General features: G+C 44.5%; 1 protein-coding gene and 1 long non-coding RNA gene across 2 annotated transcripts; one reads left to right on the top strand and one right to left on the bottom strand.

Annotated features, from left to right (window-relative positions):
• Window positions 1-223: 223 nt before the first annotated feature.
• LOC148686413 (uncharacterized) lies at window positions 224-13,237 on the bottom strand. The gene is made up of 4 exons (XR_015949198.1): window positions 13,089-13,237; window positions 9,504-9,629; window positions 3,222-3,347; window positions 224-364 (listed from the first exon to the last, which is right to left on the bottom strand). It is a non-coding gene; the product is annotated as an uncharacterized LOC148686413 (long non-coding RNA).
• A 2,159-nt stretch (window positions 13,238-15,396) lies between these two features.
• LOC148686412 (uncharacterized) lies at window positions 15,397-21,711 on the top strand. The gene is made up of 3 exons (XM_088665453.1): window positions 15,397-15,977; window positions 19,951-20,557; window positions 21,673-21,711. The coding sequence occupies exons 1-3, from the start codon at window positions 15,397-15,399 to the stop codon at window positions 21,709-21,711; spliced, it is 1,227 nt and encodes a 408-aa protein (XP_088521579.1).
• The last annotated feature ends 1,380 nt before the right edge of the window (window positions 21,712-23,091 follow it).

Genomic DNA, 23,091 nt, shown 5'->3' with positions numbered 1-23,091 from the left:
AACACATTGCACACTGTTTTCCTTTTGAAAAAGACAGAGGCAAAGTGGGTGTTGATCAGCTCTATTTCCCCCCAGTCACCTAATAGCACCTCTCCACCCGATTGCTTCTTTGCTCTTTCTCTTGCTTCAAACATAGAAAGAAAGAAAAAACACCACTGCTCACCCCCCTCCCCCCCCGAATCAAATAATAGTTGCAGTCCTTAGGAAAAGATTGATATGTTACCTGGAATATCACAGCAGTAGACATAATCAGGATCTTGGCAGTGAGTTCTTGAATCCACAAATTCTCTATCTGAACAACTTCGTTTACAACCTTTACAAATTTCCTTCGGTGGGTTGGTGGGTGGTGGAGAAATATTATTCCCTGTGTGGAGAAATATTAACAAGATAGAAATCAATCCCTCAGAAGAGAATTTGCTCCTCTTTATCCTCGGCATCATTTATTCTATAATCACCACATTGCAGTGTTTCCTTTTACGAGAAGACAGAGGTATAGTAGTTGTTGAGCAGTTCCACCTTCTGTCTAGCTCCCAAACTTCTCAATGCATGGGACTTTCTTGTCATTGACAGGATGGATGCAGAGGAGTGGTGAGAGGTCCCAGCTGGGCAATCCCCAGGAAATCCTCAAAGAAAGAAGGGTCAGAGTCAGGGGTTTGGTGGTGGGGCAAGGATGAGTGGTCTGGGGGGAAAGGGGGAGCAGACTGAGAGAAGGAGGTCTTGGAAGATGAAGAGGGAACAGGATTTAGTGAGCAGGAAGAGGAGGTGACAGAGAGCAGTCCAGAATCAGAGGCAGAAGTGGAGGGTTTGAGAAGAGGAGGGAGGCAGGAGGCAGAGATGAGGCAGGTTGCTGAAGTATCCAGGGAGTCTCCCCCTCCTGCTGCAACCAGTATCCTCTCCCCTGGTCTTCCAGAACACACAATGAGGAATGAAAAGAGCAGAGCACAGCAGAGATTAGCAATGAGAGACTAGAGATGAAGGAGCCAGAGATTCATGGAAAGGGCCCTGAGGGGTTCTAAAAGCCTTGGAAAGGTGGGAACTTTTAGCCCTCGCAACTGCCTCTTTGGGGCAACACCTACTGAGAAGAGGTGCTGCAACCACTAGGCATGCACTCTTTTGGTTCCTTTGAAAAAAAAGAGACTGTTTAGTTGCTGACCTACGTCTGACTCCAGCTCCAATGGATTTGTTACTGGCTGGCTAACCCAACCCAAAGGGTGCTCATCAACGGCTCCTCCTCATCCTGGAGAGTAGTGATTAGTGGGGTGCCACAGGGTTCTGTCTTGGGCCCAGTCTTATTCAACATCTTTATCAATGACTTGGATGATGGGCTTGAGGGCATCCTGAGCACGTTTGCAGGTGACACCAAATTGGGAGGGGTGGCTAATACCCCAGAGGACAGGATCACACTTCAAAATGACCGTAACAGATTAGAGAACTGGGCCAAAGCAAACAATATGAATTTTAACAGGGAGAAATGTAGAGTACTACACTTGGGCAAAAAATAAATAAATGAAAGGCACAAATACAGGATGGGTGACACCAGGCTTGAGAGCAGTACATGTGAATAGGATCTAGGAGTCTTGGTAGACCACAAACTTGACATGAGTCAACAGTGTGATGTAGAAAGAGCTTGGGATATTCAGGAGGACAGAACAGCCCATCTTCCACACTACACTGTGGCTTAACTATGTGAGTGGTTTTAAACTCTGGTGGGAGCTCTCTTGTGCTAGAGAGTTTGCAAAGCCCGCATTTTGAATCTAAGCACTCAGCCAATTGTTTTGTTAATTGCCCACAGATGGGCAGGATCCAATAATAATAATAATAATAATAATAATAATAATAATAATAATAATATTTTATTCATACCCCGCCCATCTGGCTGGGTTTCCCCAGCCACTCTTGGCGGCTTCCAACCGAATGTTAAAAACAGCACAGCATCAAACATTAAAAACTTCCCTAAACAGGGCCGCCTTCAGTTGTCTTCGAAATGTAAAATAGTTGTTTATTGCCTTGACATCTGCTGGGAGGGCGTTCCACAGGGCGGGTGCCACTATTGAGAAGGCCCTCTGTCTGGTTCCCTGTAACCTCACTTCTCGCAATGAGGGAACCGCCAGAAGGCCCTTGGTGCTGGATCTCAGTGTCCGGGCTATCTTTCACCTCCACAATTAATGTGCATAAGTTCTAGTGTTGGGTTCTGTCTGTTGGGAGATTCATTCCCCGTCTGCAGTCATAGGATTGTTGTGTATCATATGACTGTATGTATTTTCATTCCACAGAGTGGAAGTGACGTAGACAGGATGTTGTTCCTTTGTTCACTCTCTTTACTGCCTGTGATGCTAGAGAGAGGGAGCCATAATGAAGAGCTCCGAGTCTGTTTATATGTAAATAAACTAGCTTAGCCAGAATGCTGTGCTGCTGAGTCTGTCACGCAACTGCGCAAACCTCTGCGGATCCTTAAGTGGGCTGGTGCTTCACTTCACCAGTCACTGTGATGTTCGGGCTGAAGAACGCTCAAGAAGCTCCCAAACGATCTCCCAGGAGGGAGGGAACATGCCAGTTGGGTATGTGTCTCTGCAATGGCCTTACTCACGAGTAGGCACGCTCCTGGACATGCTGACACTGTCAGGGTATTGAGCTATCTGTGTCCGAGTTAGTCTAGGGAAGTAACACAGACTCAAACTCATACCTTGAATTGCTGAAACAAAAGAAGTACTTGTTACTTGTATGGATTTGTATCTACAAAGCCTACATGATGTGTGTATATATATCAATGTGCAGAAATGTATTACTGAAGCCTTATCCTTTGCAGTGGTAAGCTATTTTGGATGTTAAACTGCCTGTTTGGTGACTGGATCTGGGGACAACTTCCAAAAAGTGGCTATCTCATTTCAGATTTCCAATCATTACCTGTCCTTTCGCATCAGTAGACATAATCAGGATGATGGAAGCAGTTTGTTGAACCCCCATATTCTCTACCACATATGCTCTATTATTATCACATTGTGTAATGTTTTCCTTTTGGAGGAAGACAAAGGCAAAGTAGGTGTTGAGCAGTCCACCTTCTCTCTGTCACCCAGAAGCATTTCTCCATCTTCTCCATGCAGAAAACCTACTCCTGGTTTGTTCCTCCTCTTCCTTCAAGCATAGCCAAGCAACCCTGTTTATCATCTTTCCCTTCTTTCCAAATCATGATTGTGGCCCTTAACAAAAATTTAGCATGTTACCTTCCTTTCGGCAGCAGTAGACATGATCAGGATCTTTGCAGGAGGTTGTTGAAGCCACATATTCTCTACGTGAACATCTTGATATGCAGCGACCTTTACAATCATCATTCGGGGTGGGAGTGGTTCCTGGAGAAATGTTATGAAGAGAGAAATCAGTTCCTCAGATGAGAAGAGACTACAAACATCTCTAAGCAAGACAGAACCCTGTGGCATCCCACTTTATTAAATCATTTATAAAGATGTTGCACAACAGCAGGCCTAGGAAAGAACCTTGTGGTGACCCACTTTTCACTTTTTCCAGGAAGACATGGAATCATGGGGGAGTTTGTCAAAAGCCTTACTGAAATCAAGACATACTCTATTCACAGAATTCATATGATCTACCAAGCTTCCCACTGTATCAAAAACAGAAATAAGATTCATCTGCCAGGACTCTCTGCCTTCTCCACACAGAGGCCCTGCTCCTTATTTGCTCTTCCGCTTCCTTTGAACAGTCACAGAAACCCCTGCTTCTTATCTTTTAACCTTTCCCCCCCAAATCATGATGATTGCAGCCCATAAAATCAATTTAGCACATTACCAAACTTTTTACAACCGAAGACATGACCAAATTCCCTGCAGGGGTCTAATGGAGACTCTCATTCTCTAGTTCATTCTCAGTGGTAGTGGGTCCTGGGAAATATTATGAAGATACAAATCTATCCCTCCGGCAAAAAGAGATTACCAATATTTCTATGAATTTCCTCTTGCCAGTAGTACATCTGAAAACCTCCAAGCTTTGCATGTGTCAGCAGTGTGATGCAGCAGCAAAAAGAAAAGCTTATGCTATTGTAGGCTGCATCAACAGAAGTATATACATTGCAGGACGTTGGGCTAGATACTGCCCTTCCAGCTCTACAATGCTACAATTCTATTCAGCAAAAGCAGCCCATTCCATTTCCCACTTAATTAGGAAATAGAACTTCAATCTTACGTAGATAACATAGTATCAACTGGGCTAATCTTTCAACCAGTGCAAATCAGCCAATGGGCTAGTTAGGCAGGTCTTCTTGGAATTCTGTGGATGGACAGCCCTTTAGATTTTACCTGTGACCGACAGCAGCACCAAAAGGAGAACTAGAGAGGCAGAGGTCTTCATGGCTGAATTCTGGAGCCACCAGAGTTGCCTTCTACCTCAAAGATTTTGCAGAGAGAGAAAGGTTCCTCTATTTGTACTTCCTAAGGGAATGGTGAGAAGAAGCTTTCGGGGGGAGGAAAGGACTGTGTGTTCCAAACATTCTGCTAATGATATTCATAGCTACCATTCACCCTTTCAGTTTTGGATAATTAATTCTTGCTCCCTCTCTCTAAAATAGATGGCTTTAAGAGGAATTGACAAATTCATGGAAGAGAAGACTAGCTTGGATGACTAAGCTGCTTCCACAGCTGGAGGCAGTGATGCTTGTGAATGGCAGTTGCTGAAGGGCTGACTGCTCTTGTGCTCCTCATCTGATTAGCCAAAGCGAGAACAGGATGCTGGACTTGATGGGCCATTGATTCCTCTTATGTTCCTCATATAATCATGGAGTTGGAAGGGACCCCATGGGCCATCAAGTCCAACCCCCTGCAATGCAGGAATCTCAGCTAAAGCACCCAGGACAGCATCCTGGGCATTCTGAAACCCAAATATCCCAAACTGACCAGTTGGGTCTTCTACAGCCAACTGCAGTGCTGAGAATAGCTGGCCCTCCCTTGGCAAATGTAGCAGTATGAAGAAGGAAACAAAGAATGGAATAGGATAAGACCGCTGTGGTTGAACACTCGTTCTGCTCCAATCTCAAGAAGACTCACAGATATAATCAAAAGTTTCCCCTTATTCATGGATCATTGCTGAAGGATGTCGTGGCACCCACAAGGAAAGGAACAAACAGGCTACTTGTTCTCAACAGCCCATCTCAATGGCTAGACAATATGTACCTTTCTGGTGGCTTGCTCTTTCCCTGAAAAGCAGCCATCAGAAAAATCAATATCTGTGTCCTCTTTGGATGAAAGACTGACCGAGATGGCCAGCTGGAGTCTCTCCTTTATTGATCACCCAAGATCCTGAAAAGGGAAGTATTTTATCATTTGCATGGTTAGTTATTTTGTTTAAGGACTGTCACTGTTTTTTGTGCCCAATTTAAGCATGCTATTTCATGCTTTCCTCCACATGCATGCTGTGCACCCAGGGATGGGGTGATCCCCTGAGGGATAGCAGCCAGGGAGGCCCACAAGCCCCACATCCCCTTCCTCCGCCAATGTCCAACTGTGCTGTGGTTCCCCTGACTCCCAAATGACTCTTGCATTTGGCAAAATACCAGCCATCTGGTGAGTGGTTGGGAGCATGTCTTTCTCAATCAAATTGCAGGTAGGTAGCCGTGTTGGCCTGACGTAGTTGAAACACGAATGCACACGAAAGCTGATACCAATGACAAACTTAGTTGGTCTCTAAGATGCTGCTGGAAGGAATTTTTTTGTATTTTGTTTCTCAATCAAAGTAAAGCTTAAAGCTCCCAGTTGTTCTTTGAAGTTCCATCTTGACCCACATGTTATCATGTACGACAGCATGAGACTGTAGAGCTTTTTAATGGGGAAATCTGGAAGGACTTGTTTGCTCTACAGGGCTGAGTTTCACCCCCCCATAGTGCCATAGTGGAATCAAACCTTTGTCAAAAGTATAGCTAGACTCAGGGCCGTCTCTAGGCCCAGGTGTGGTGTTGCGTGGCACCAGGGCGCCAGGCCACCAGGGGTGCCGCTGCGCTCGCTGAGAGGCGTGACGGATGCAGCCCCAGGCGCGCCTCTCAACTGTTCAGCTGCTTCAGGCCACACTCCAGAGGCGCGCGCAGGGGCGTCACAACAGGGGGTGGGCAGCGCCCGGCTGGCATGTGCTCCGCCTCCTGGGTGATCGTTCGGGAGCTTCTTAAGCATTCTCCAGCCCGAACATCACAGCAACTGGTGCCAGAAGACACCAGAAGAGGTTGCGCAGTTGCGTAACAGACCTCAGTAGCACAGCATCTTGGCTAAACTAGTTTATTTACATATAAACACACACGGGGCTCTTCATCATGGCTCCCTCTCTCTCTAGCATCAGACAGATAAGAGAAAGAGCAAAGGAACAACAGTTGCACTTAGGAACACAGTAAGACAAACATCCTGTCTATATCACTTCCCACTCTGTGGAATCAAAACACATACCCAGTCATGTGATAGACAACAAACCCATGACGGACTGCACACGGGGAATGAATCTCCCAACAATAATACCGTCCTTTTTATTCTGTTCTAGGCCACATTGTGTTAGAGACAATACGTCTGGTACCTAGTTCATATTCAGCATCATTGAATTGTTTGAATATTAGCCATTTTAAAATGTTGCTTTGAAAATTTGGCTATGACTTCCCCCATCTAGTAAACACATTGATGTGGAATCATCATAGGGTGCCATTTTGTCCTTTACCTCTGACAAAGAAATGCCTCAGGCCAGCTCGTATATTATATGTTGTTTCTATTGTCTTGATTCATGAAACACGTTGTTCCTTTAAAACCCCTTTTGAGTTTATTTTGTGCATTTTGGATTGTGTTATGGTTATGGTTTTATTGCCAGCTTAACATGTGGTGTTATAATATTTGCAGCATGTCAAGATATTATGAGAGGAAGGGGTCATCGCTCACTGTGGTACACACGATTAAATCCCTGAGGCCTAAAATCTGCAGCTGAAAGGATCAGAGAGCAGAGGAGTTGAAAAACTGAGCTGTAAGGGAGCACTTCAGAGTCACAGTCAGGAATACTGCACCAGAACAAGGCGGTTTCCTAAATGATTGCACAGAAAGAACAATCTCCTTATTGCTGCTTGCATTTAAGGAGCATCTGCACCTCTGCAGGGAAAACAGTTTGGATTCAAAGCTGTTCCTCAGGTGCTTTGCAGACACCTTAATCTCTCCAGATCCTGTCAGCTGCCCTTGGGATTCCCCGATGGAGAACCTCTGGAGCAGCTGGTCCCAGACTGCTCTTTGAAGCTGAGCACCTGTGCTTTGAGAGGTACCTGCACTGCACTTTGCATCCCTGACAATTAGCTGAGAATCAGTGCCATGCCAAACCCAGAAACAACATTGCATATCATCAAGTGTAGGACATACAGAGTATCCCTGTAAGAGGGGGGGGAAACCCAGGAAAATCTTAAAAGAAACCAGCTATTTTCTTCCTTCTTGCTTGCTCAATTCCCCCCCCCAAAAAAACCCCACCATGTTCTGAAAGTCAATGTGCAAAAAACAAAGAAAGCACCAACAGAGAAAAACATAAGGAAAACATATGAAACATCAAAAAACCTCATTGGGCCCAAAGGAGCAGAAGAGGCCTCCTTTGCTTGAAAAAACATTGTCCATCCGCTTCCCATTACATCCATAAACAACCAACAGGAAACTGCTTATTCAACTTCCTGTTTGGCTGCCATGGCGAACGGCTGTGTCCATTACATCTGAGCCTTTTTATGTGGAAATCGAGGAAAATATGGGAGTAATTACCCTCCCAACCAGGGCTGTGGGGGCAGCTCCACCCGCAGATCGTCCGATACCTGCTGCCCATCTGGAAGGAACGAGAGGGCAGGGGGAGCCGGGTGCAATGCACTCTGAGTTTTTGGCAACTCTCCAAAGTTGTCGCCATGAGCAGAGGACACCTGGTTTTTAAGATGAAATTCGGACTTAATAAACAGGTATGCTCTGGTCTACAGGAGATAAAGTATTCTGCTAACTGATTCAGCCACCGGGTGCCAAAGATTTGACGTGGAGGAGGACTATTATTGCAATTGTATTGGTATGTTGGAACGGAGGAGAGGGGATGACCCTTTCTCTTTGATATATTTTGCATTTGCTGTTTTCTCATCCAAAGCTCCCCCAAAAGACTGACTCCCTGTCTTTTCAAAATACAAAAGCGGGATTGAAGGAATATTTAACTATCATCATGATTATGGTTTAACTATAGCTGGTGGTGTGAAATTGGACTACGATTTTCGCAATCACTTTCAATGGAAAGATAAAAAGAATTTACCAGAGGAGTAATGGTGTTCTTGCTGAAACATCGGTTTATTAGCAATCCCCAGGAAACCCTCAAAGGAAGAAGGCTCAGAGCCAGGGGATTGGTGTTGGGGCAAGGATGAGTGGTCTGGGGGGAAAGAGGGAGCAGACTGAGAGAAGGAGGTCTTGGAAGCTGAAGAGGGAACAGGATTTAGTGAGCAGGAAGAGGAAGTGACAGAGAGCAGTCCAGAATCAGAGGCAGAAGTTAGGGTGGAGAAGAGGAAGGGGCAGGAGACAGAGAAGAGGCAGGCTGCTGAAGTATCCAGGGAGTTTCCCCCTCCTGCTGCAATTCTCTCCCCTGGCCTCCCAGAACACAAAGAGGAATGAAAAGAGCAGAGCAGAGATAAGCAATGAGAGACTAGATGAAGGAGCCTGAGATTGCTTGGGAAGGGCCCCTGAGGGAGAAGAAGATCTAAAAGCAGTGGGAAGGTGGGAACTTTAAGCTCTCACAACTGCCTCATTGGGGCAACCCCTACTGAGAAGAGGTGCTGCAACCACTAGGCCTGCACTGTTTTGGTTCCTTTGAAAAAAAGAGACTGTTTAGTTGCTGACCTATGTCTCGCTCCAGCTCCAATGGATTTGTAACTGGCTGGCTGACCGAACCCAAAGGGTGCTCATCAATGGCTCCTCTTCATCCTGGAGAGAAGTGACTAGTGGGGTGCCACAGGGTTCTGTCTTGGGCCCAGTCTTATTCAACATCTTTATCAATGACTTGGATGATGGGCTTGAGGGCATCCTGAGCACGTTTGTAGATGACACCAAATTGGGAGGGCTGGCTAATACCCCAGAGGACAGGATCACACTTCAAAATGACCATAACAGATTAGAGAACTGGGCCAAAGCAAACAAGATGAATTTTAACAGGGAGAAATGTAAAGTACTGCACTTGGGCAAAAAATAAAATAAAAAAATGAAAGGCACAAATACAAGATGGGTGACACCTGGCTTGAGAGCAGTACATGTGAAAAGGATCTAGGAGTCTTGGTAGACCACAAACTTGAGATGAGTCAACAGTGTGATGTAGCAGTTTTAAAACCCATTGCAATTCTGGGCTGCATCAATAGGAGTATAGCATCTAGATCAAGGGAAGTTGTTCCTCCTCTTCCTTCAAGCATAGCCAAGCAACCCTGTTTATCATCTTTCCCTTCTTTCCAAATCATGATTGTGGCCCATAACAAAAATTAAGCATGTTACCTTTATTTCGGCAGCAGTAGACATGATCAGGATGATCGCAGGAGGTTGTTGAATCCACATATTCTCTACGTGAACATTTTGCTTTGCAGCGACCTCTACAGTCATCATTCAGGGTGGGAGTGGATCCTGGAGAAGTATTTTGAAGAGAGAAATCAATTCTACACATGAGAAGAGACCACCAACATCTCTAAGCATTTCTTAATCAGTGAAAGCAAAGTGGTACCTCGGGTTAAGAACTTTATTCGTTCTGGAGGTCTGTCCTTAACCTGCAATTGTTCTTAACCTGAGGTACCACTTTAGCTAATGGGTCCTCCTGCTGCCGCCGCTGCGTAATTTCTGTTCTCATCCTGATGCAAAGTTCTTAACCCGAGGTACTATTTCTGGGTTTGCGGTGTCTGTAACCTGAAGCGTCTGTAACCTGAAGCATCTGTATTCCGAGGAACCGAGGAACCACTGTACATTAATTTTGCACATATGACATGGTATCCAATGGGCTACGATTCCTAGCATGCCAGAGCACTAAAAGACACTTCATTGACCAAGGGATGCCTGGCTTAAGATGAGCAGTAGCTGACCAATGAGACTCAATGACCTTACGCTAATCAGGTTGAGCTTATAACTCAAGTAAGCATGCTGCCGCTCATGCCATAAGCAAGTGTGGATTGATTTGTGCCTGCAACATTGGGGCAGCAAGCTTCCTCATTAAACACCCTTGGCAAAGGGGGCAAAAGGGGGCAACCTCAGCAGATGCCTGCCTCTTTCCCTCTTACTGCACCAGCCTGGAGGAAGCCGGAATAGAATGGTACTATAATTTCTTGTTATCTGGACACTGGACCTCTGTTAATGCAACCTAGAATTGCATTAGCTTTTTTTGGTGCAGCATAACAGTCTTGATTTGTGTTGTTGTCTAATAAAATTTTTAAAAGTCCCCTAGATCCTTTATACATGTGCTACCGTCAAGCCATGTGTACCCAATCCTATATTTCTGCATCTGATTCTTCCTGCCTATCACATTTCATAGTGACACAGCAGGGCGAAAAGCTAATGCTATTCTAACAGAAATAGATGGCCAAATAACAATTAAAAAATACGATGAAGTAAGGAGCTACTTCTCAACATGGTTGGAATATTACCAAACCTATGATATATTTACGAAAGATTAAAAAAAAACCATCAAAAATTAGAAACCGATTTAATAAATAACAACACAAAAATTATATCTAAAATGTACAAGCTCCTGTTAGAATACCAGGTAATGGAAGACGGGGTGAAAGACAACATGATAAGATGGGCACAGGACATTGGGCGACCCATCATGATGGCTGACTGGGAACAGCTTTGGAAGGTCAACATGAATTTCACTGCAAGTTATAGCATTAGAGAAAATATGCTTAAGATTCAGCACCGATGGTACTTAACCCCCTCCAGACTTTCAACAATTTATAAAAATTCAACAAATATTTGCTGGAGGTGTGGGAGAAGTAAAGGCGACCTATTCCATATGTGGTGGACTTGCCAAAAGATTAAAACATTCTGGAACCAAATTTATGATAAAAAAAAAAGTTAGGAACAACTTTCCTTAAAAAAACCAGAGGCTTTTCTTTTAAGCATTGTTGGAAAAGAGATACCATCTTCCATGAAAGAATTATTTTTGTACGCGACCGCAGCGGCCAGATTATTAATTGCTAAGGGATGGAAGGACACCGAGGCACCCACATTAGTTGATTGGCAAAGCAAAATGCAAGAATTGGCAGAAATGGCACTATTAACAAATAACCTAAAGGGCAAATCGCAACAAAACATTTCAGAAAAATGGGTAAAATATAAACTATACGTTCAAAAATACACCAAGGGTGCGCTGACTTTGGTAACTTTTGACTGAACTGGAAGAGTGGGAAAAATTTAAAAAATCAAATAAGGAGCTTTGATGCATCAAGAGGAAAGAATGTATCAGACAAGTGTTTTAGAGATCTATACTGGGTTTTGTACGTTCGTTTAAGTCTAAAAAAATACATCAGGAACTGGCAGGAAGTCCGATAAGAAAAGAAACAAGTATAGGAAAAATTAGATAGACTCTCTTTCTGTTTCATCATTTTCTGCTTTATTGGCCCTTATCCCTCTCCCTCTATTTTCAATTTTTTCTGTATCTAATATATAGTATAATTAAAATGAAAGGAATGGACGGGGTGGAGGAGGGGAAAAGTGGGTGGGAATGGTGGGAAAGAAGAGGGTGGGATGGGGGGAGGAGAGGGGGGAGAAAATCTTTTCTTTGGAGGGGAGGGGGGTTGATGTATTTCGGACTTTTTTTCTTGTACTGAATGTGTGCGAGTTTTATTTTTATGTTTTGTTTTCTGTATTTCCACACGTATCGAAATAAAAATTTACTTTAAAAAAAAAAGGAAGACGGAGCAAGTTTGTTTTCTCCTGCTCTTGAGGACAAGACCCAAACCAATGGCTTCAAGTTACAAGAAAGGAGATTACAACTAAACATCAGAAATAACTTTCTGAAAGTAAGAGATGTTTGACAGTGGAATGGACTCCCTCAGGAGGTTGTGGGCTCTCCTTCCTTGGAAATTTTTCAGCAGAGGTTGGATGGTCATCTGTCAGGGATGTTTAGTTAAGATTCCTGTATTGCAGCGGGTTGGACTAGATGACCCATGGGCAGTGGCGGAGCTTCATGCTCCGGCACCGGGGGGCAGAGAGCAGGCACGGGTGGGGCTGGGGCACATTCCGGGGGCATGGCGCGCCACCCGAATGGGGCATGACGTGCATCCTGGCGGCGTGGCACACGTCCTTGGGGTGGGGCATCCAGCACGGGCAGGGGGCAGCTGCGATGGCACCCCACCAAGAATGCGCTGTTGGGGGCGGTGCACTCCCCCCACACTCCTCTTCCTCCGCCAGTGCCCTTGGGATCCCTTCCAACTCTACAATTATTTAAATCAAGGATTCTGTTTTCAGCAATCCTGGATTCTATATTCTGATGTATTAGCTACTCCTACCAATTTGGTGACATCTACAGATTTGCTGCACACGCCCTCTGTGCCTTCATCGAAGTCATTTATAAAGATGTTGCACAACAGCAGGCCTAGGAAAGAACCTTGTGGTGACCCACTTTTCACTTTTTCCAGGAAGACAAGGAATCATGGGGGAGTTTGTCAAAAGCCTTACTGAAATCAAGACATACTCTATTCACAGAATTCATATGATCTACCAGGCTTCCCACTGCATCAAACAAAGAAATAAGATTCATCTGCCATGACTCTCTGCCTTCTCCACACAGAGGCCCTGCTCCTTATTTGCTCTTCCGCTTCCTTTGAACAGTCACAGAAAACCCTGCTTCTTATCTTTTAACCTTTTCCCCCAAAAGCATGATGATTGCAGCCCGTAAAATCAATTTAGCACATTACCAAACTTTTTACAACCAAAGACATGACCAGATTCCCTGCAGGGGTCTAATGGAGACTCATATTCTCCAGCTGTACAACGTCCTTTGCAGACGCCATTACACAGTTCATTCTCACTGGTAGTGGGTCCTGGGAAATATTATGAAGATATAAATCTATCCCTCAGGTAAAAAGAGATTACCCATATTTCTATGAATTTCCTCTTGCCAGTAGTACATGTGAAAACCTCCAAGCTTTGCATGTGTCAGCAGTGTCATGCAGCAGCAAAAAGAAAAGCTTGTGCCCCTTGTCAGGGTTGTTAAGTGAATCTCCTCCCTCTTCTCCTCCTCCTCAATTCCGGTGTCGGGGGGGGGGGAGGGTCTGTGGTCTCCCTTATTCCTCTCCTCTCTCTCCCTCTCTTCCTGCCTGTGGAGCAGGGGCTCTTGGATGTTGCCAGAGCCTGGGCACTCCCTTTCCGTCTCCTGACTTTCCTCCTCTGCCCTTTCGCTTTCCTGACTGCTTGGAGATGGGCTGCTTCGGCAAATACAGTGGTGCCTTGCTAGACGAAATTAATTCGTTCCAGGACTCAATTCGTCCTAGGAAAATTTCTTCTAGCGAGGCACCGTTTCCCATAGGAATGCATTAAAAGTCAATTAATGCGTTCCTATGGGCTCGGGGAAAACTGGTGGCGCTTCCCCGAGCCAAGAGAGCAAGCGCAGCTGCTGCCAACGACAGAGCCGGATCGGACGAAGCTTCAGAGCCGGATCGGACGAAGCCGCCGCGTCTTGCCTGCCTCCCCCGACATGGAGCGCGGCTTAGGACACCTCCGAAAACGCGCTCCATCCCGGCTGTGCGCAGCAAGATGTGGTGACGGGGGAAGACATTCCGGTGCGCTTTGGCTCTGCGGGGGGGGGGGTGTTTTGCCGGCTGCCTTCCCCTTGACTTGGGGAAGGCAGCCAGTGAAAACGCCTGACAGATTTCCTCCCTCCCCCCGCCCGACAGAAGTGCGGCGATGTGGGGGTGTTTTGCCGCCTGCCTTCTCCAAGCCAAGGGGAAGGCAGGCAGCAAAAAGCCCTGGCAATTTTTCGCTGCACACTGGACTTTGCAGTCAGAGGCTTGTTTCTCTATGGCCACTGTGGCGTTTCACCTCTAGAGGGCCTAGAAGGGGTTAAGTTACCAGGGAGGGAGATGGCCAATGGGAGCTCTCCAGCCAGAAGCAGGGTGTATATAGGGAGAAGCAGGCAGGCAGGAGAGGGGAGTGAGTTAGATGAGAGGAGTTGGTGTGAAGATAAGAGCTGGTTATTATTGTGGTGGCTGTTAAATAGTGAGATAGACAGGATACAGTGTTATGAGTTTAGTGATAATTATTATTAGTTATATTTAGAGGTAATAGGCCGGTAATTCATATTTAGAGGTAATAGGCCGGTATAGGAACCATCTGTGATTTGAAACCGTTTAAGCTTTGTACAGTAACCAATACGCATAAGAACATTCAATAAACCATCTTGTTTTATTTTACGATATCCTGGTCTGAGGTGTGTGAGTGATTGAAAGTATTTGTTTGTCGTTGGCACATCACCAATAGACCGTCAAACGTCCGGGGGTGATGTGCAGGTCAGAGTGACCGCGACATAAACTGGTGGCAGCGTCGGGATACGATTTATCACGCTACAAAAGTGACAGCATCGGGTTCGAATTAGAACGCTAGTACCAATAGGGACAACATTACACCTGGAGGGGAGGATAATCTGAGGATTAATTATCTAACCTGGGGGTGTGAGTGTGTGGTTCTGAGGTACTGAGAAGAAGCTGTAACAACAAGAGAAGAGAACTCAAAAGCTGTTCTGGTTGTGGGTTAGATTCAGAGTCAGGTGAAGTTAGCTAAAGGGTGAGAGAGAAAACCCCTAGCTGAACTTTGTGACAGGAATCTTGAAGAGCCTAGCCAGAGGAACAGAAACTGAGAGGAAATTTCTCTAGAGTTGTTAAGCTTAATAGAGATTCTCACACAATATGCCAGCTAAGAAAAGTAAACCAGCTATGAGGGAAACCTCTGTTGAAAGAACACAGGAGGAAAATGGGTCTTTACAAATTGAAGAGCCTAGAGTTGAAACAGTTAGTGAAACCCCATCTGAGGGGAGGGTTCCACAAATGTCTGAGGAATTTGAGAGATGGAAATTAGAGAAAGAATATCAGTTAAGAGAAAAAGAAATGACTTTTGAGAGGGAAAGAGAGAAAAGACAACTGAGAGAGAAAGAGATGATGTTAACAATTGAGAGGGAAAGAGAGGAAAGAGAACTGAGAGAGAAAGAAATGCAATTTCAAATTGAAATGAAAAAATTAGATTAACAGCTCAGGAAAACCAAAATAATAGCAATAACACTAATTCCCAAACACAAGGGAAAATAGATTTGAAACGTTTCCCTGAATTTAAGGAGAAAGATAACCCAGAAGCTTTTCTAATATCATTTGAGAGAGCCTGTAAAGATTTTCAAGTAAAAGATGAGGAGAAAATGATCATTTTAAGGGCTAGAATTAGCGGAAAGTTAGCTGAAATTTATGCTAATATGACAGAAGAGCAAGCAAACGATTTTGAATTATTTAAACAAATAACTTTTACCCATTTCGGAATTACCTCAGAACAGCTAAGAAAGAGGTTCCGAAGTGTGACGAAAGGGAAGGAGGAAACATATGCTCAACTGGGCACCAAGATTTCAAATTACCTCACCAAGTGGCTAGACACAGAGAAAGCCAGTACCACATCACAAATAAAAGAAGTGTTTGCTTTAGAACAATTTTATGAAACTATACACGGCCAATTAAGATATCTAATAAAAGAGAGACACCCTAGAACCCTTCAAGAAGCTGCTAATTTAGCTGATCAGATAAATGAAATACGGGACCATAGATTTGATGACCCAAGTTTTGGCGGGAAACTGTGGGGGTCCCCCAAAAGCAAATCCCAGGCAGTGAAGGGAAACCTTTCCTCAGAGACTGAGAAAGGAAACAGAACCCAAGGCAGCACTAGTACAAATGAAGAGAAGGGGAGGAAAAATAATTACACTAATCCTAAAGAACCCCTTCATGGATCAATGCCTTGTCGTGGCGAAGGGGCTTGAATAACTCAGAGAAGCTATGAGCTATGCCATGCAGGGCCACCCAAGATGGACAGGTCATAGTGGAGAGTTTTGACTAAACGTGATCCACCTGGAGAAGGAACTGGCAAGCCACTCCAGTATCCCTGCCAAGAAAACTCCATGGACAAAGACAACAGGCATATAAAAGTTATGACGCTGGAAGATGAGCCCCTCAGGTCGGAAGGCGTCCAACATGCTACTGAGGAAGAGCGGAGGACAAGTACAAGTAGATTCAGAGCTGATGAAGCGGCTGGGCCAAAGCAGTGAAGGGAAACCTTTCCTCAGAGACTGAGAAAGGAAACAGAACCCAAGGCAGCACTAGTACAAATGAAGAGAAGGGGAGGAAAAATAATTACACTAATCCTAAAGAACCCCTTCATGGATCAATGCCTTGTCGTGGCGAAGGGGCTTGAATAACTCAGAGAAGCTATGAGCTATGCCATGCAGGGCCACCCAAGATGGACAGGTCATAGTGGAGAGTTTTGACTAAACGTGATCCACCTGGAGAAGGAACTGGCAAGCCACTCCAGTATCCCTGCCAAGAAAACTCCATGGACAAAGACAACAGGCATATAAAAGTTATGACGCTGGAAGATGAGCCCCTCAGGTCGGAAGGCGTCCAACATGCTACTGAGGAAGAGCGGAGGACAAGTACAAGTAGATTCAGAGCTGATGAAGCGGCTGGGCCAAAGCCGAAAGGACGCTCAGTTGCGGATATGCCTGGAAGCGAAAGGAAAGTCCGATGCTGTAAAGAAAAATATTGCATAGGAACCTGGAATATAAGAACCATGAGTGGAGGTAAGCTGGATGTGGTCAAAAATGAGATGACAAGAATAAATATAGACATCCTGGGCATCAGTGAACTAAAATGGAAGGGAATGGGCGAATTCAGTTCGGGTGACTATCGTATCTACTACTGTGGGCAGGAATCCTGTAGTAGAAATGGAGTGGCCCTCATAGTCAACAAAAGAGTGGCAAAAGCTGTAATGGGATGCAATCTCAAAAATGACAGAATGATCTCGATACGAATCCAAGGCAGACCTTTTAACATCACAGTAATCCAAGTTTATGCACCAACTACCGGAGCTGAAGAAAGTGAAATTGACCAATTCTATGAAGACCTACAACACCTTCTAGAAATGACACCAAAGAAGGATGTTCTTCTCATTACAGGGGATTGGAATGCTAAAGTAGGGAATCAAGAGATAAAAGGAACAACTGGCAAGTTTGGCCTTGGAGTTCAAAATGAAGCAGGGCAAAGGTTCTGTCAAGAGAACAAGCTGGTCATCACAAACACTCTCTTCCAACAACACAAGAGACGACTCTACACATGGATATCACCAAATGGGCAGCATCGAAATCAGATTGATTATATTCTCTGCAGCCAAAGATGGAGAAGCTCTATACAATCAGCAAAAACAAGACCTGGAGCTGACTGTAACTCAGATCATCAGCTTCTTATAGCAAAATTCCAGCTTAAACTTAAGAAAGTAGGAAAAACCACTGGGCCAGTAAGATACAATCTGAATCAAATCCCTTATGAATACACAGTGGAAGTGAGGAACAGGATTAAGGATTTAGATTTGGTGGACAGAGTGCCTGAAGAACTATGGATGGAGGCTCGTAACATTATACAGGAGGCAGCAACGAAAACCATCCCAAGGAAAAGGAAATGCAAGAAAGCAAAATGGCTGTCCAACGAGGCCTTACAAATAGCGGAGGAGAGGAGGCAAGCAAAATGCAAGGGAGATAGGGAAAGATACAGGAAACTGAATGCAGATTTCCAAAAAACAGCAAGGAGAGACAAGAGGGTCTTCTTAAATGAGCAATGCAAAGAAATAGAGGAAAACAATAGAATGGGGAAAACCAGAGATCTGTTCAAGAATATTGGAGATATGAAAGGAACATTTCGTACAAAGATTACCATAATCAAGGACAAAAGTGGTAAGGACCTAACAGAAGCAGAAGACATCAAGAAGAGGTGGCAAGAATACACAGAGGAATTATACCAGAAAGACATGGAGGTTTCGTACACCCCAGGTAGTGTGGTTGCTGACCTTGAGCCAGACATCTTGGAGAGTGAAGTCAAATGGGCCTTAGAAAGCACTGCTAATAACAAGGCCAGTGGAAGTGATGATATTCCAGCTGAACTATTTAAAATTTTAAAAGATGATGCTGTTAAGGTGCTACACCCAATATGCCAGCAAGTTTGGAAAACTCAGCAATGGCCAGAGGATTGGAGAAGATCAGTCTACATCCCAATTCCAAAGAAGGGCAGTGCCAAAGAATGCTCCAACTACCGCACAATTGCGCTCATTTCACACGCTAGCAAGGTTATGCTTAAAATTCTACAAGGCAGGCTTAGGCAGTATGTGGACCGAGAACTCCCAGAAGTGCAAGCTGGATTTCGAAAGGGCAGAGGAACCAGAGACCAAATAGCAAACATGCGCTGGATTATGGAGAAAGCTAGAGAGTTCCAGAAAAACGTCTACTTCTGCTTCATTGACTATGCAAAAGCCTTTGACTGTGTCGACCACAGCAAACTATGGCAAGTTCTTAAAGAAATGGGAGTGCCTGATCACCTCATCTGTCTCCTGAGAAATCTCTATGTGGGACAAGAAGCTACAGTTAGAACTGGATATGGAACAACTGAGTGGTTCAAAATTGGGAAAGGAGTACGACAAGGTTGTATATTGTCTCCCTGCTTATTTAACTTATATGCAGAATTCATCATGCGAAAGGCTGGACTAGATGAATCCCAAGCCGGAATTAAGATTGCCGGAAGAAATATCAACAACCTCAGATATGCAGATGACACAACCTTGATGGCAGAAAGCGAGGAGGAATTAAAGAACCTTTTAATGAGGGTGAAAGAGGAGAGCGCAAAATATGGTCTGAAGCTCAACATCAAAAAAACCAAGATCATGGCCACTGGTCCCATCACCTCCTGGCAAATAGAAGGGGAAGAAATGGAGGCAGTGAGAGATTTTACCTTCTTGGGCTCCTTGATCACTGCAGATGGTGACAGCAGTCACGAAATTAAAAGACGCCTGCTTCTTGGGAGAAAAGCAATGACAAACCTAGACAGCATCTTAAAAAGCAGAGACATCACCTTGCCGACAAAGGTCCGTATAGTTAAAGCTATGGTTTTCCCAGTAGTGATGTATGGAAGTGAGAGTTGGACCATAAAGAAGGCTGATCGCCGAAGAATTGATGCTTTTGAATTATGGTGCTGGAGGAGACTCTTGAGAGTCCCATGGACTGCAAGAAGATCAAACCTATCCATTCTTAAGGAAATCAGCCCTGAGTGCTCCCTGGAAGGACAGATCGTGAAGCTGAGGCTCCAATACTTTGGCCACCTCATGAGAAGAGAAGAATCCTTGGAAAAGACCCTGATGTTGGGAAAGATTGAGGGCACTAGGAGAAGGGGACGTCAGAGGACGAGATGGTTGGACAGTGTTCTCGAAGCTACCAACATGAGTTTGACCAAACTGCGGGAGGCAGTGGAAGACAGGAGTGCCTGGCGTGCTATGGTCCATGGGGTCACGAAGAGTCGGACACGACTAAACGACTAAACAACAACAACAATCCTAAAGAAATCAAATGTTGGGTGTGCAATCAATTCTGCCATAAAAGTTTTCACTGTAAAAATAAGCAAGATAAAGCTCCAAGTGTTAGCCCTCAGAAGCAAGCTTATTGTATCCAGTCAGCTGAGGCAAGTCAAGCTAGCCCAATCACCACGACGACAGCAGCTCCACTCAGGCCTCATGCTGTGGCAGTTGAAGACACAGTAGCTCATTGCTATACCATTAAATATGAAAATCAGTTGTTGAAGAAAGCTGGGGAATTTATTGGGATTGAGGGGAGGCAATTTCTTGCGATTCGTGATACAGGATCCCAGGTGACTCTGGTGCACACAAATTTTGTTAGTCCCTCTAAAATAATCCCTGGAAAAGTGAGGAGAGTAAAAGGAATTTCTAAACAGCCAGAGGTGCTGAAGGTCGCACGGCTTCAAATTCAGTACCAGAATTGGTCAGGAGAATGGGAAGTGGCAATATCTGAAGAGATTCCCTCTGCTGTGTTAATAGGATGGGATCTCATAGAGCACGTACAGAGTTCTTTTGTATTAACACGTACTAAAGTGAGTCAGCGCTCACCTCATGCTGAGGAGATTGCTACTGTTGCCCATGAAGCTAGAGCTGAGGAACTAAACTGTGAGGGGGAAAATGAAGCCCTGTTGGTTCCTATTATAAGAAAACAAAAACCTAGCTTTGCTCAGAAACAACAAGAAGATTCTGAGTTGTTAAATTGTTTTGAGGCAGCCAATCCTTTAACACCTGGAAGCCCTGAAAAGTTTTGCTTGAGCAAGAGACTTTTAGAAAAGGAAGTCCAAGCTACACAAGCCAGGGAAGGAAAAGAAATGTTTATAGAACCTGTGATGGCGAACCAAACCCTTAGTTTGGCTAAAAAGCAAAACGAAGACACTGAGAGGCTGCCACATGATTTATTGTTAATGCAAATTACTCAGAACCCAGAAGTAATAATTAGCCCGCCAAGTTCTTTAGGGAATACCTTTACTAACACCAGTGATGCAAAGGAAAACAATTTGCTTTATCAAGGCTGGGGGAAAGTAGATAAAACTAGTCTGAGTCAAGTTGCAGTAAAAGGGCATGAAGAAGTTAAAGTGGGGGGAGAAAAAGATTCCAAGTTAGAGAGTGATCCTTGTCTCTCAGGACCCACACAAGAGCTTCCTAATGCCGCACAATCTCACAAGAGTTGTATGGATAGGAAAAACTTATCATACCATGTTCCTGGTTCAGCGAAAATATTACATATGAATGAGAGCAGTTCGAACACTTCTGACAAACCCAGACGGGTACAGTTTAACCGTGCTCCAGGAAAACTCAATAGGTCAAGATCCATGCCTAGAGATTGTTTCACTTCAGTAACTGACACGATTACTCTTTCAAAAACAAGTCTGAATGATACTGATACTCAGTGGCAGAAGGACCTGTGGCATGTAAGCAAAGTCCAAAATAGCTGCAATATTACTCAAGTGCCAGCTGAGAAAGCAGAGTATGTGATCAGGAAGTCTATTAGTTCCAAAGAAACCAAAGAGACCAAACCTATAGTTTTTAAGGAAACTACTGAAGAACTTAACTTAAGTAATACAGAAGGAAATGACCAAATTGGTGCCAAAAAGAGAAAGCTGACTGTGCATTGTGGGTCAGTTAAGCGAAATAGAATATCTGTTGCAGATGAAGTAAAAGTAACAGAATTAGAAATCTCGAAAAGTGAGAATTTGTCAGAACAACTTAGGGAAGATATTGAGAAATCAGATGATGCAGCTATCCCTAAGATGTTTAGAAGAGGGAGGAAGCGAAAGGCTGGAAAACAAGCCATAGTTAAAGAAATAGCAGAGACAACCACCATGGCAGTGCCTGTCAATCCAAAGACAAGTCCTAACCGAGGAATGCCAGTTGCGTCTGCAGCAAAGATGCCAAGACCCAGAGGCAGACTAAAAGTATGCCCACCTGAGAGGAATGCTATTCGCGAGGGAGACAAGCATGAAAGAGACGTCGGTTGTGAGCATCCACGAGCTTAAGTCAGAGAAGAGATCCCAGTTGACACCCACAGAAAGTCATCTCATAGATCAAGAGCGTCATCAACGTCTGGATCCGACAAGAGTGACAGCGGTACCTCTGATATCCGAAATTTGGACTGACAATCTACCCAGGACACCGGAGGAAGAAGACCAAGTGGACATTTTTTTAAAAAAGTTTGTTTTATGCATTTAGAAGTGGTATGTATATGTGTATATTTGGAATGGGAGGAGGAAAAGGTAAAAGTATAAATGTTGTATTTTGAACTATTGTTGTTTGAACAGGAGAGTAACTGTGAGAAGTTAACACTCCTGTTTCAAACTTATTAAGGGGGGAGGTATGTGGCGTTTCACCTCTAGAGGGCCTAGAAGGGGTTAAGTTACCAGGGAGGGAGATGGCCAATGGGAGCTCTCCAGCCAGAAGCAGGGTGTATATAGGGAGAAGCAGGCAGGCAGGAGAGGGGAGTGAGTTAGATGAGAGGAGTTGGTGTGAAGATTGTTGTTGTTTAGTCGTTTAGTCGTGTCCGACTCTTCGTGACCCCATGGACCATAGCACGCCAGGCACTCCTGTCTTGCACTGCCTCCCGTAGTTTGGTCAAACTCATGTTCGTAGCTTCGAGAACACTGTCCAACCATCTTGTCCTCTGTCGTCCCCTTCTCCTAGTGCCCTCAATCTTTCCCAACATCAGGGTCTTTTCCAAGGATTCTTCTCTTCTCATGAGGTGGCCAAAGTATTGGAGCCTCAGCTTCACGATCTGTCCTTCCAGGGAGCACTCAGGGCTGATTTCCTTAAGAATTGATAGGTTTGATCTTCTAGCAGTCCATGGGACTCTCAAGAGTCTCCTCCAGCACCATAATTCAAAAGCATCAATTCTTCGGCGATCAGCCTTCTTTATGGTCCAGCTCTCACTTCCATACATCACTACTGGGAAAACCATAGCTTTAACTATACGGACCTTTGTCGGCAAGGTGATGTCTCTGCTTTTTAAGATGCTGTCTAGGTTTGTCATTGCTTTTCTCCCAAGAAGCAGGCATCTTTTAATTTCGTGACTGCTGTCACCATCTGCAGTGATCAAGGAGCCCAAGAAAGTAAAATCTCTCACTGCCTCCATTTCTTCCCCTTCTATTTGCCAGGAGGTGATGGGACCAGTGGCCATGATCTTGGTTTTTTTGATGTTGAGCTTCAGACCATATTTTGCGCTCTCCTCTTTCACCCTCATTAAAAGGTTCTTTAATTCCTCCTCACTTTCTGCCATCAAGGTTGTGTCATCTGCATATCTGAGGTTGTTGATATTTCTTCCGGCAATCTTAATTCCTGCTTGGGATTCATCTAGTCCAGCCTTTCGCATGATGAATTCTGCATATAAGTTAAATAAGCAGGGAGACAATATACAACCTTGTCGTACTCCTTTCCCAATTTTGAACCAATCAGTTGTTCCATATCCAGTTCTAACTGTAGCTTCTTGTCC

Source organism: Zootoca vivipara, chromosome 3, assembly GCF_965207765.1.
Source record: "Zootoca vivipara chromosome 3, rZooViv2.hap1.1, whole genome shotgun sequence".
Lineage (NCBI taxonomy): Eukaryota > Metazoa > Chordata > Lepidosauria > Squamata > Lacertidae > Zootoca > Zootoca vivipara.
The sequence above is the reverse complement of the archived record's forward strand: the minus strand, read 5'-3'. Positions and strand labels throughout refer to the sequence as shown.

What these genes read in the sequence shown, in the direction of transcription:
- LOC148686412 (XM_088665453.1), top strand. Translation starts at nt 15,397, where the DNA reads ATGATCATTTTAAGGGCTAGAATTAGCGGAAAGTTAGCTGAAATTTAT. An exon ending in GAACCCCTTCATGGATCAAT is followed by an intron (nt 15,978 to 19,950) that starts GCCTTGTCGTGG and finishes AAATTTTGTTAG; the next exon opens with TCCCTCTAAAATAATCCCTG. An exon ending in AAATTACTCAGAACCCAGAA is followed by an intron (nt 20,558 to 21,672) that starts GTAATAATTAGC and finishes GTCATCTCATAG; the next exon opens with ATCAAGAGCGTCATCAACGT.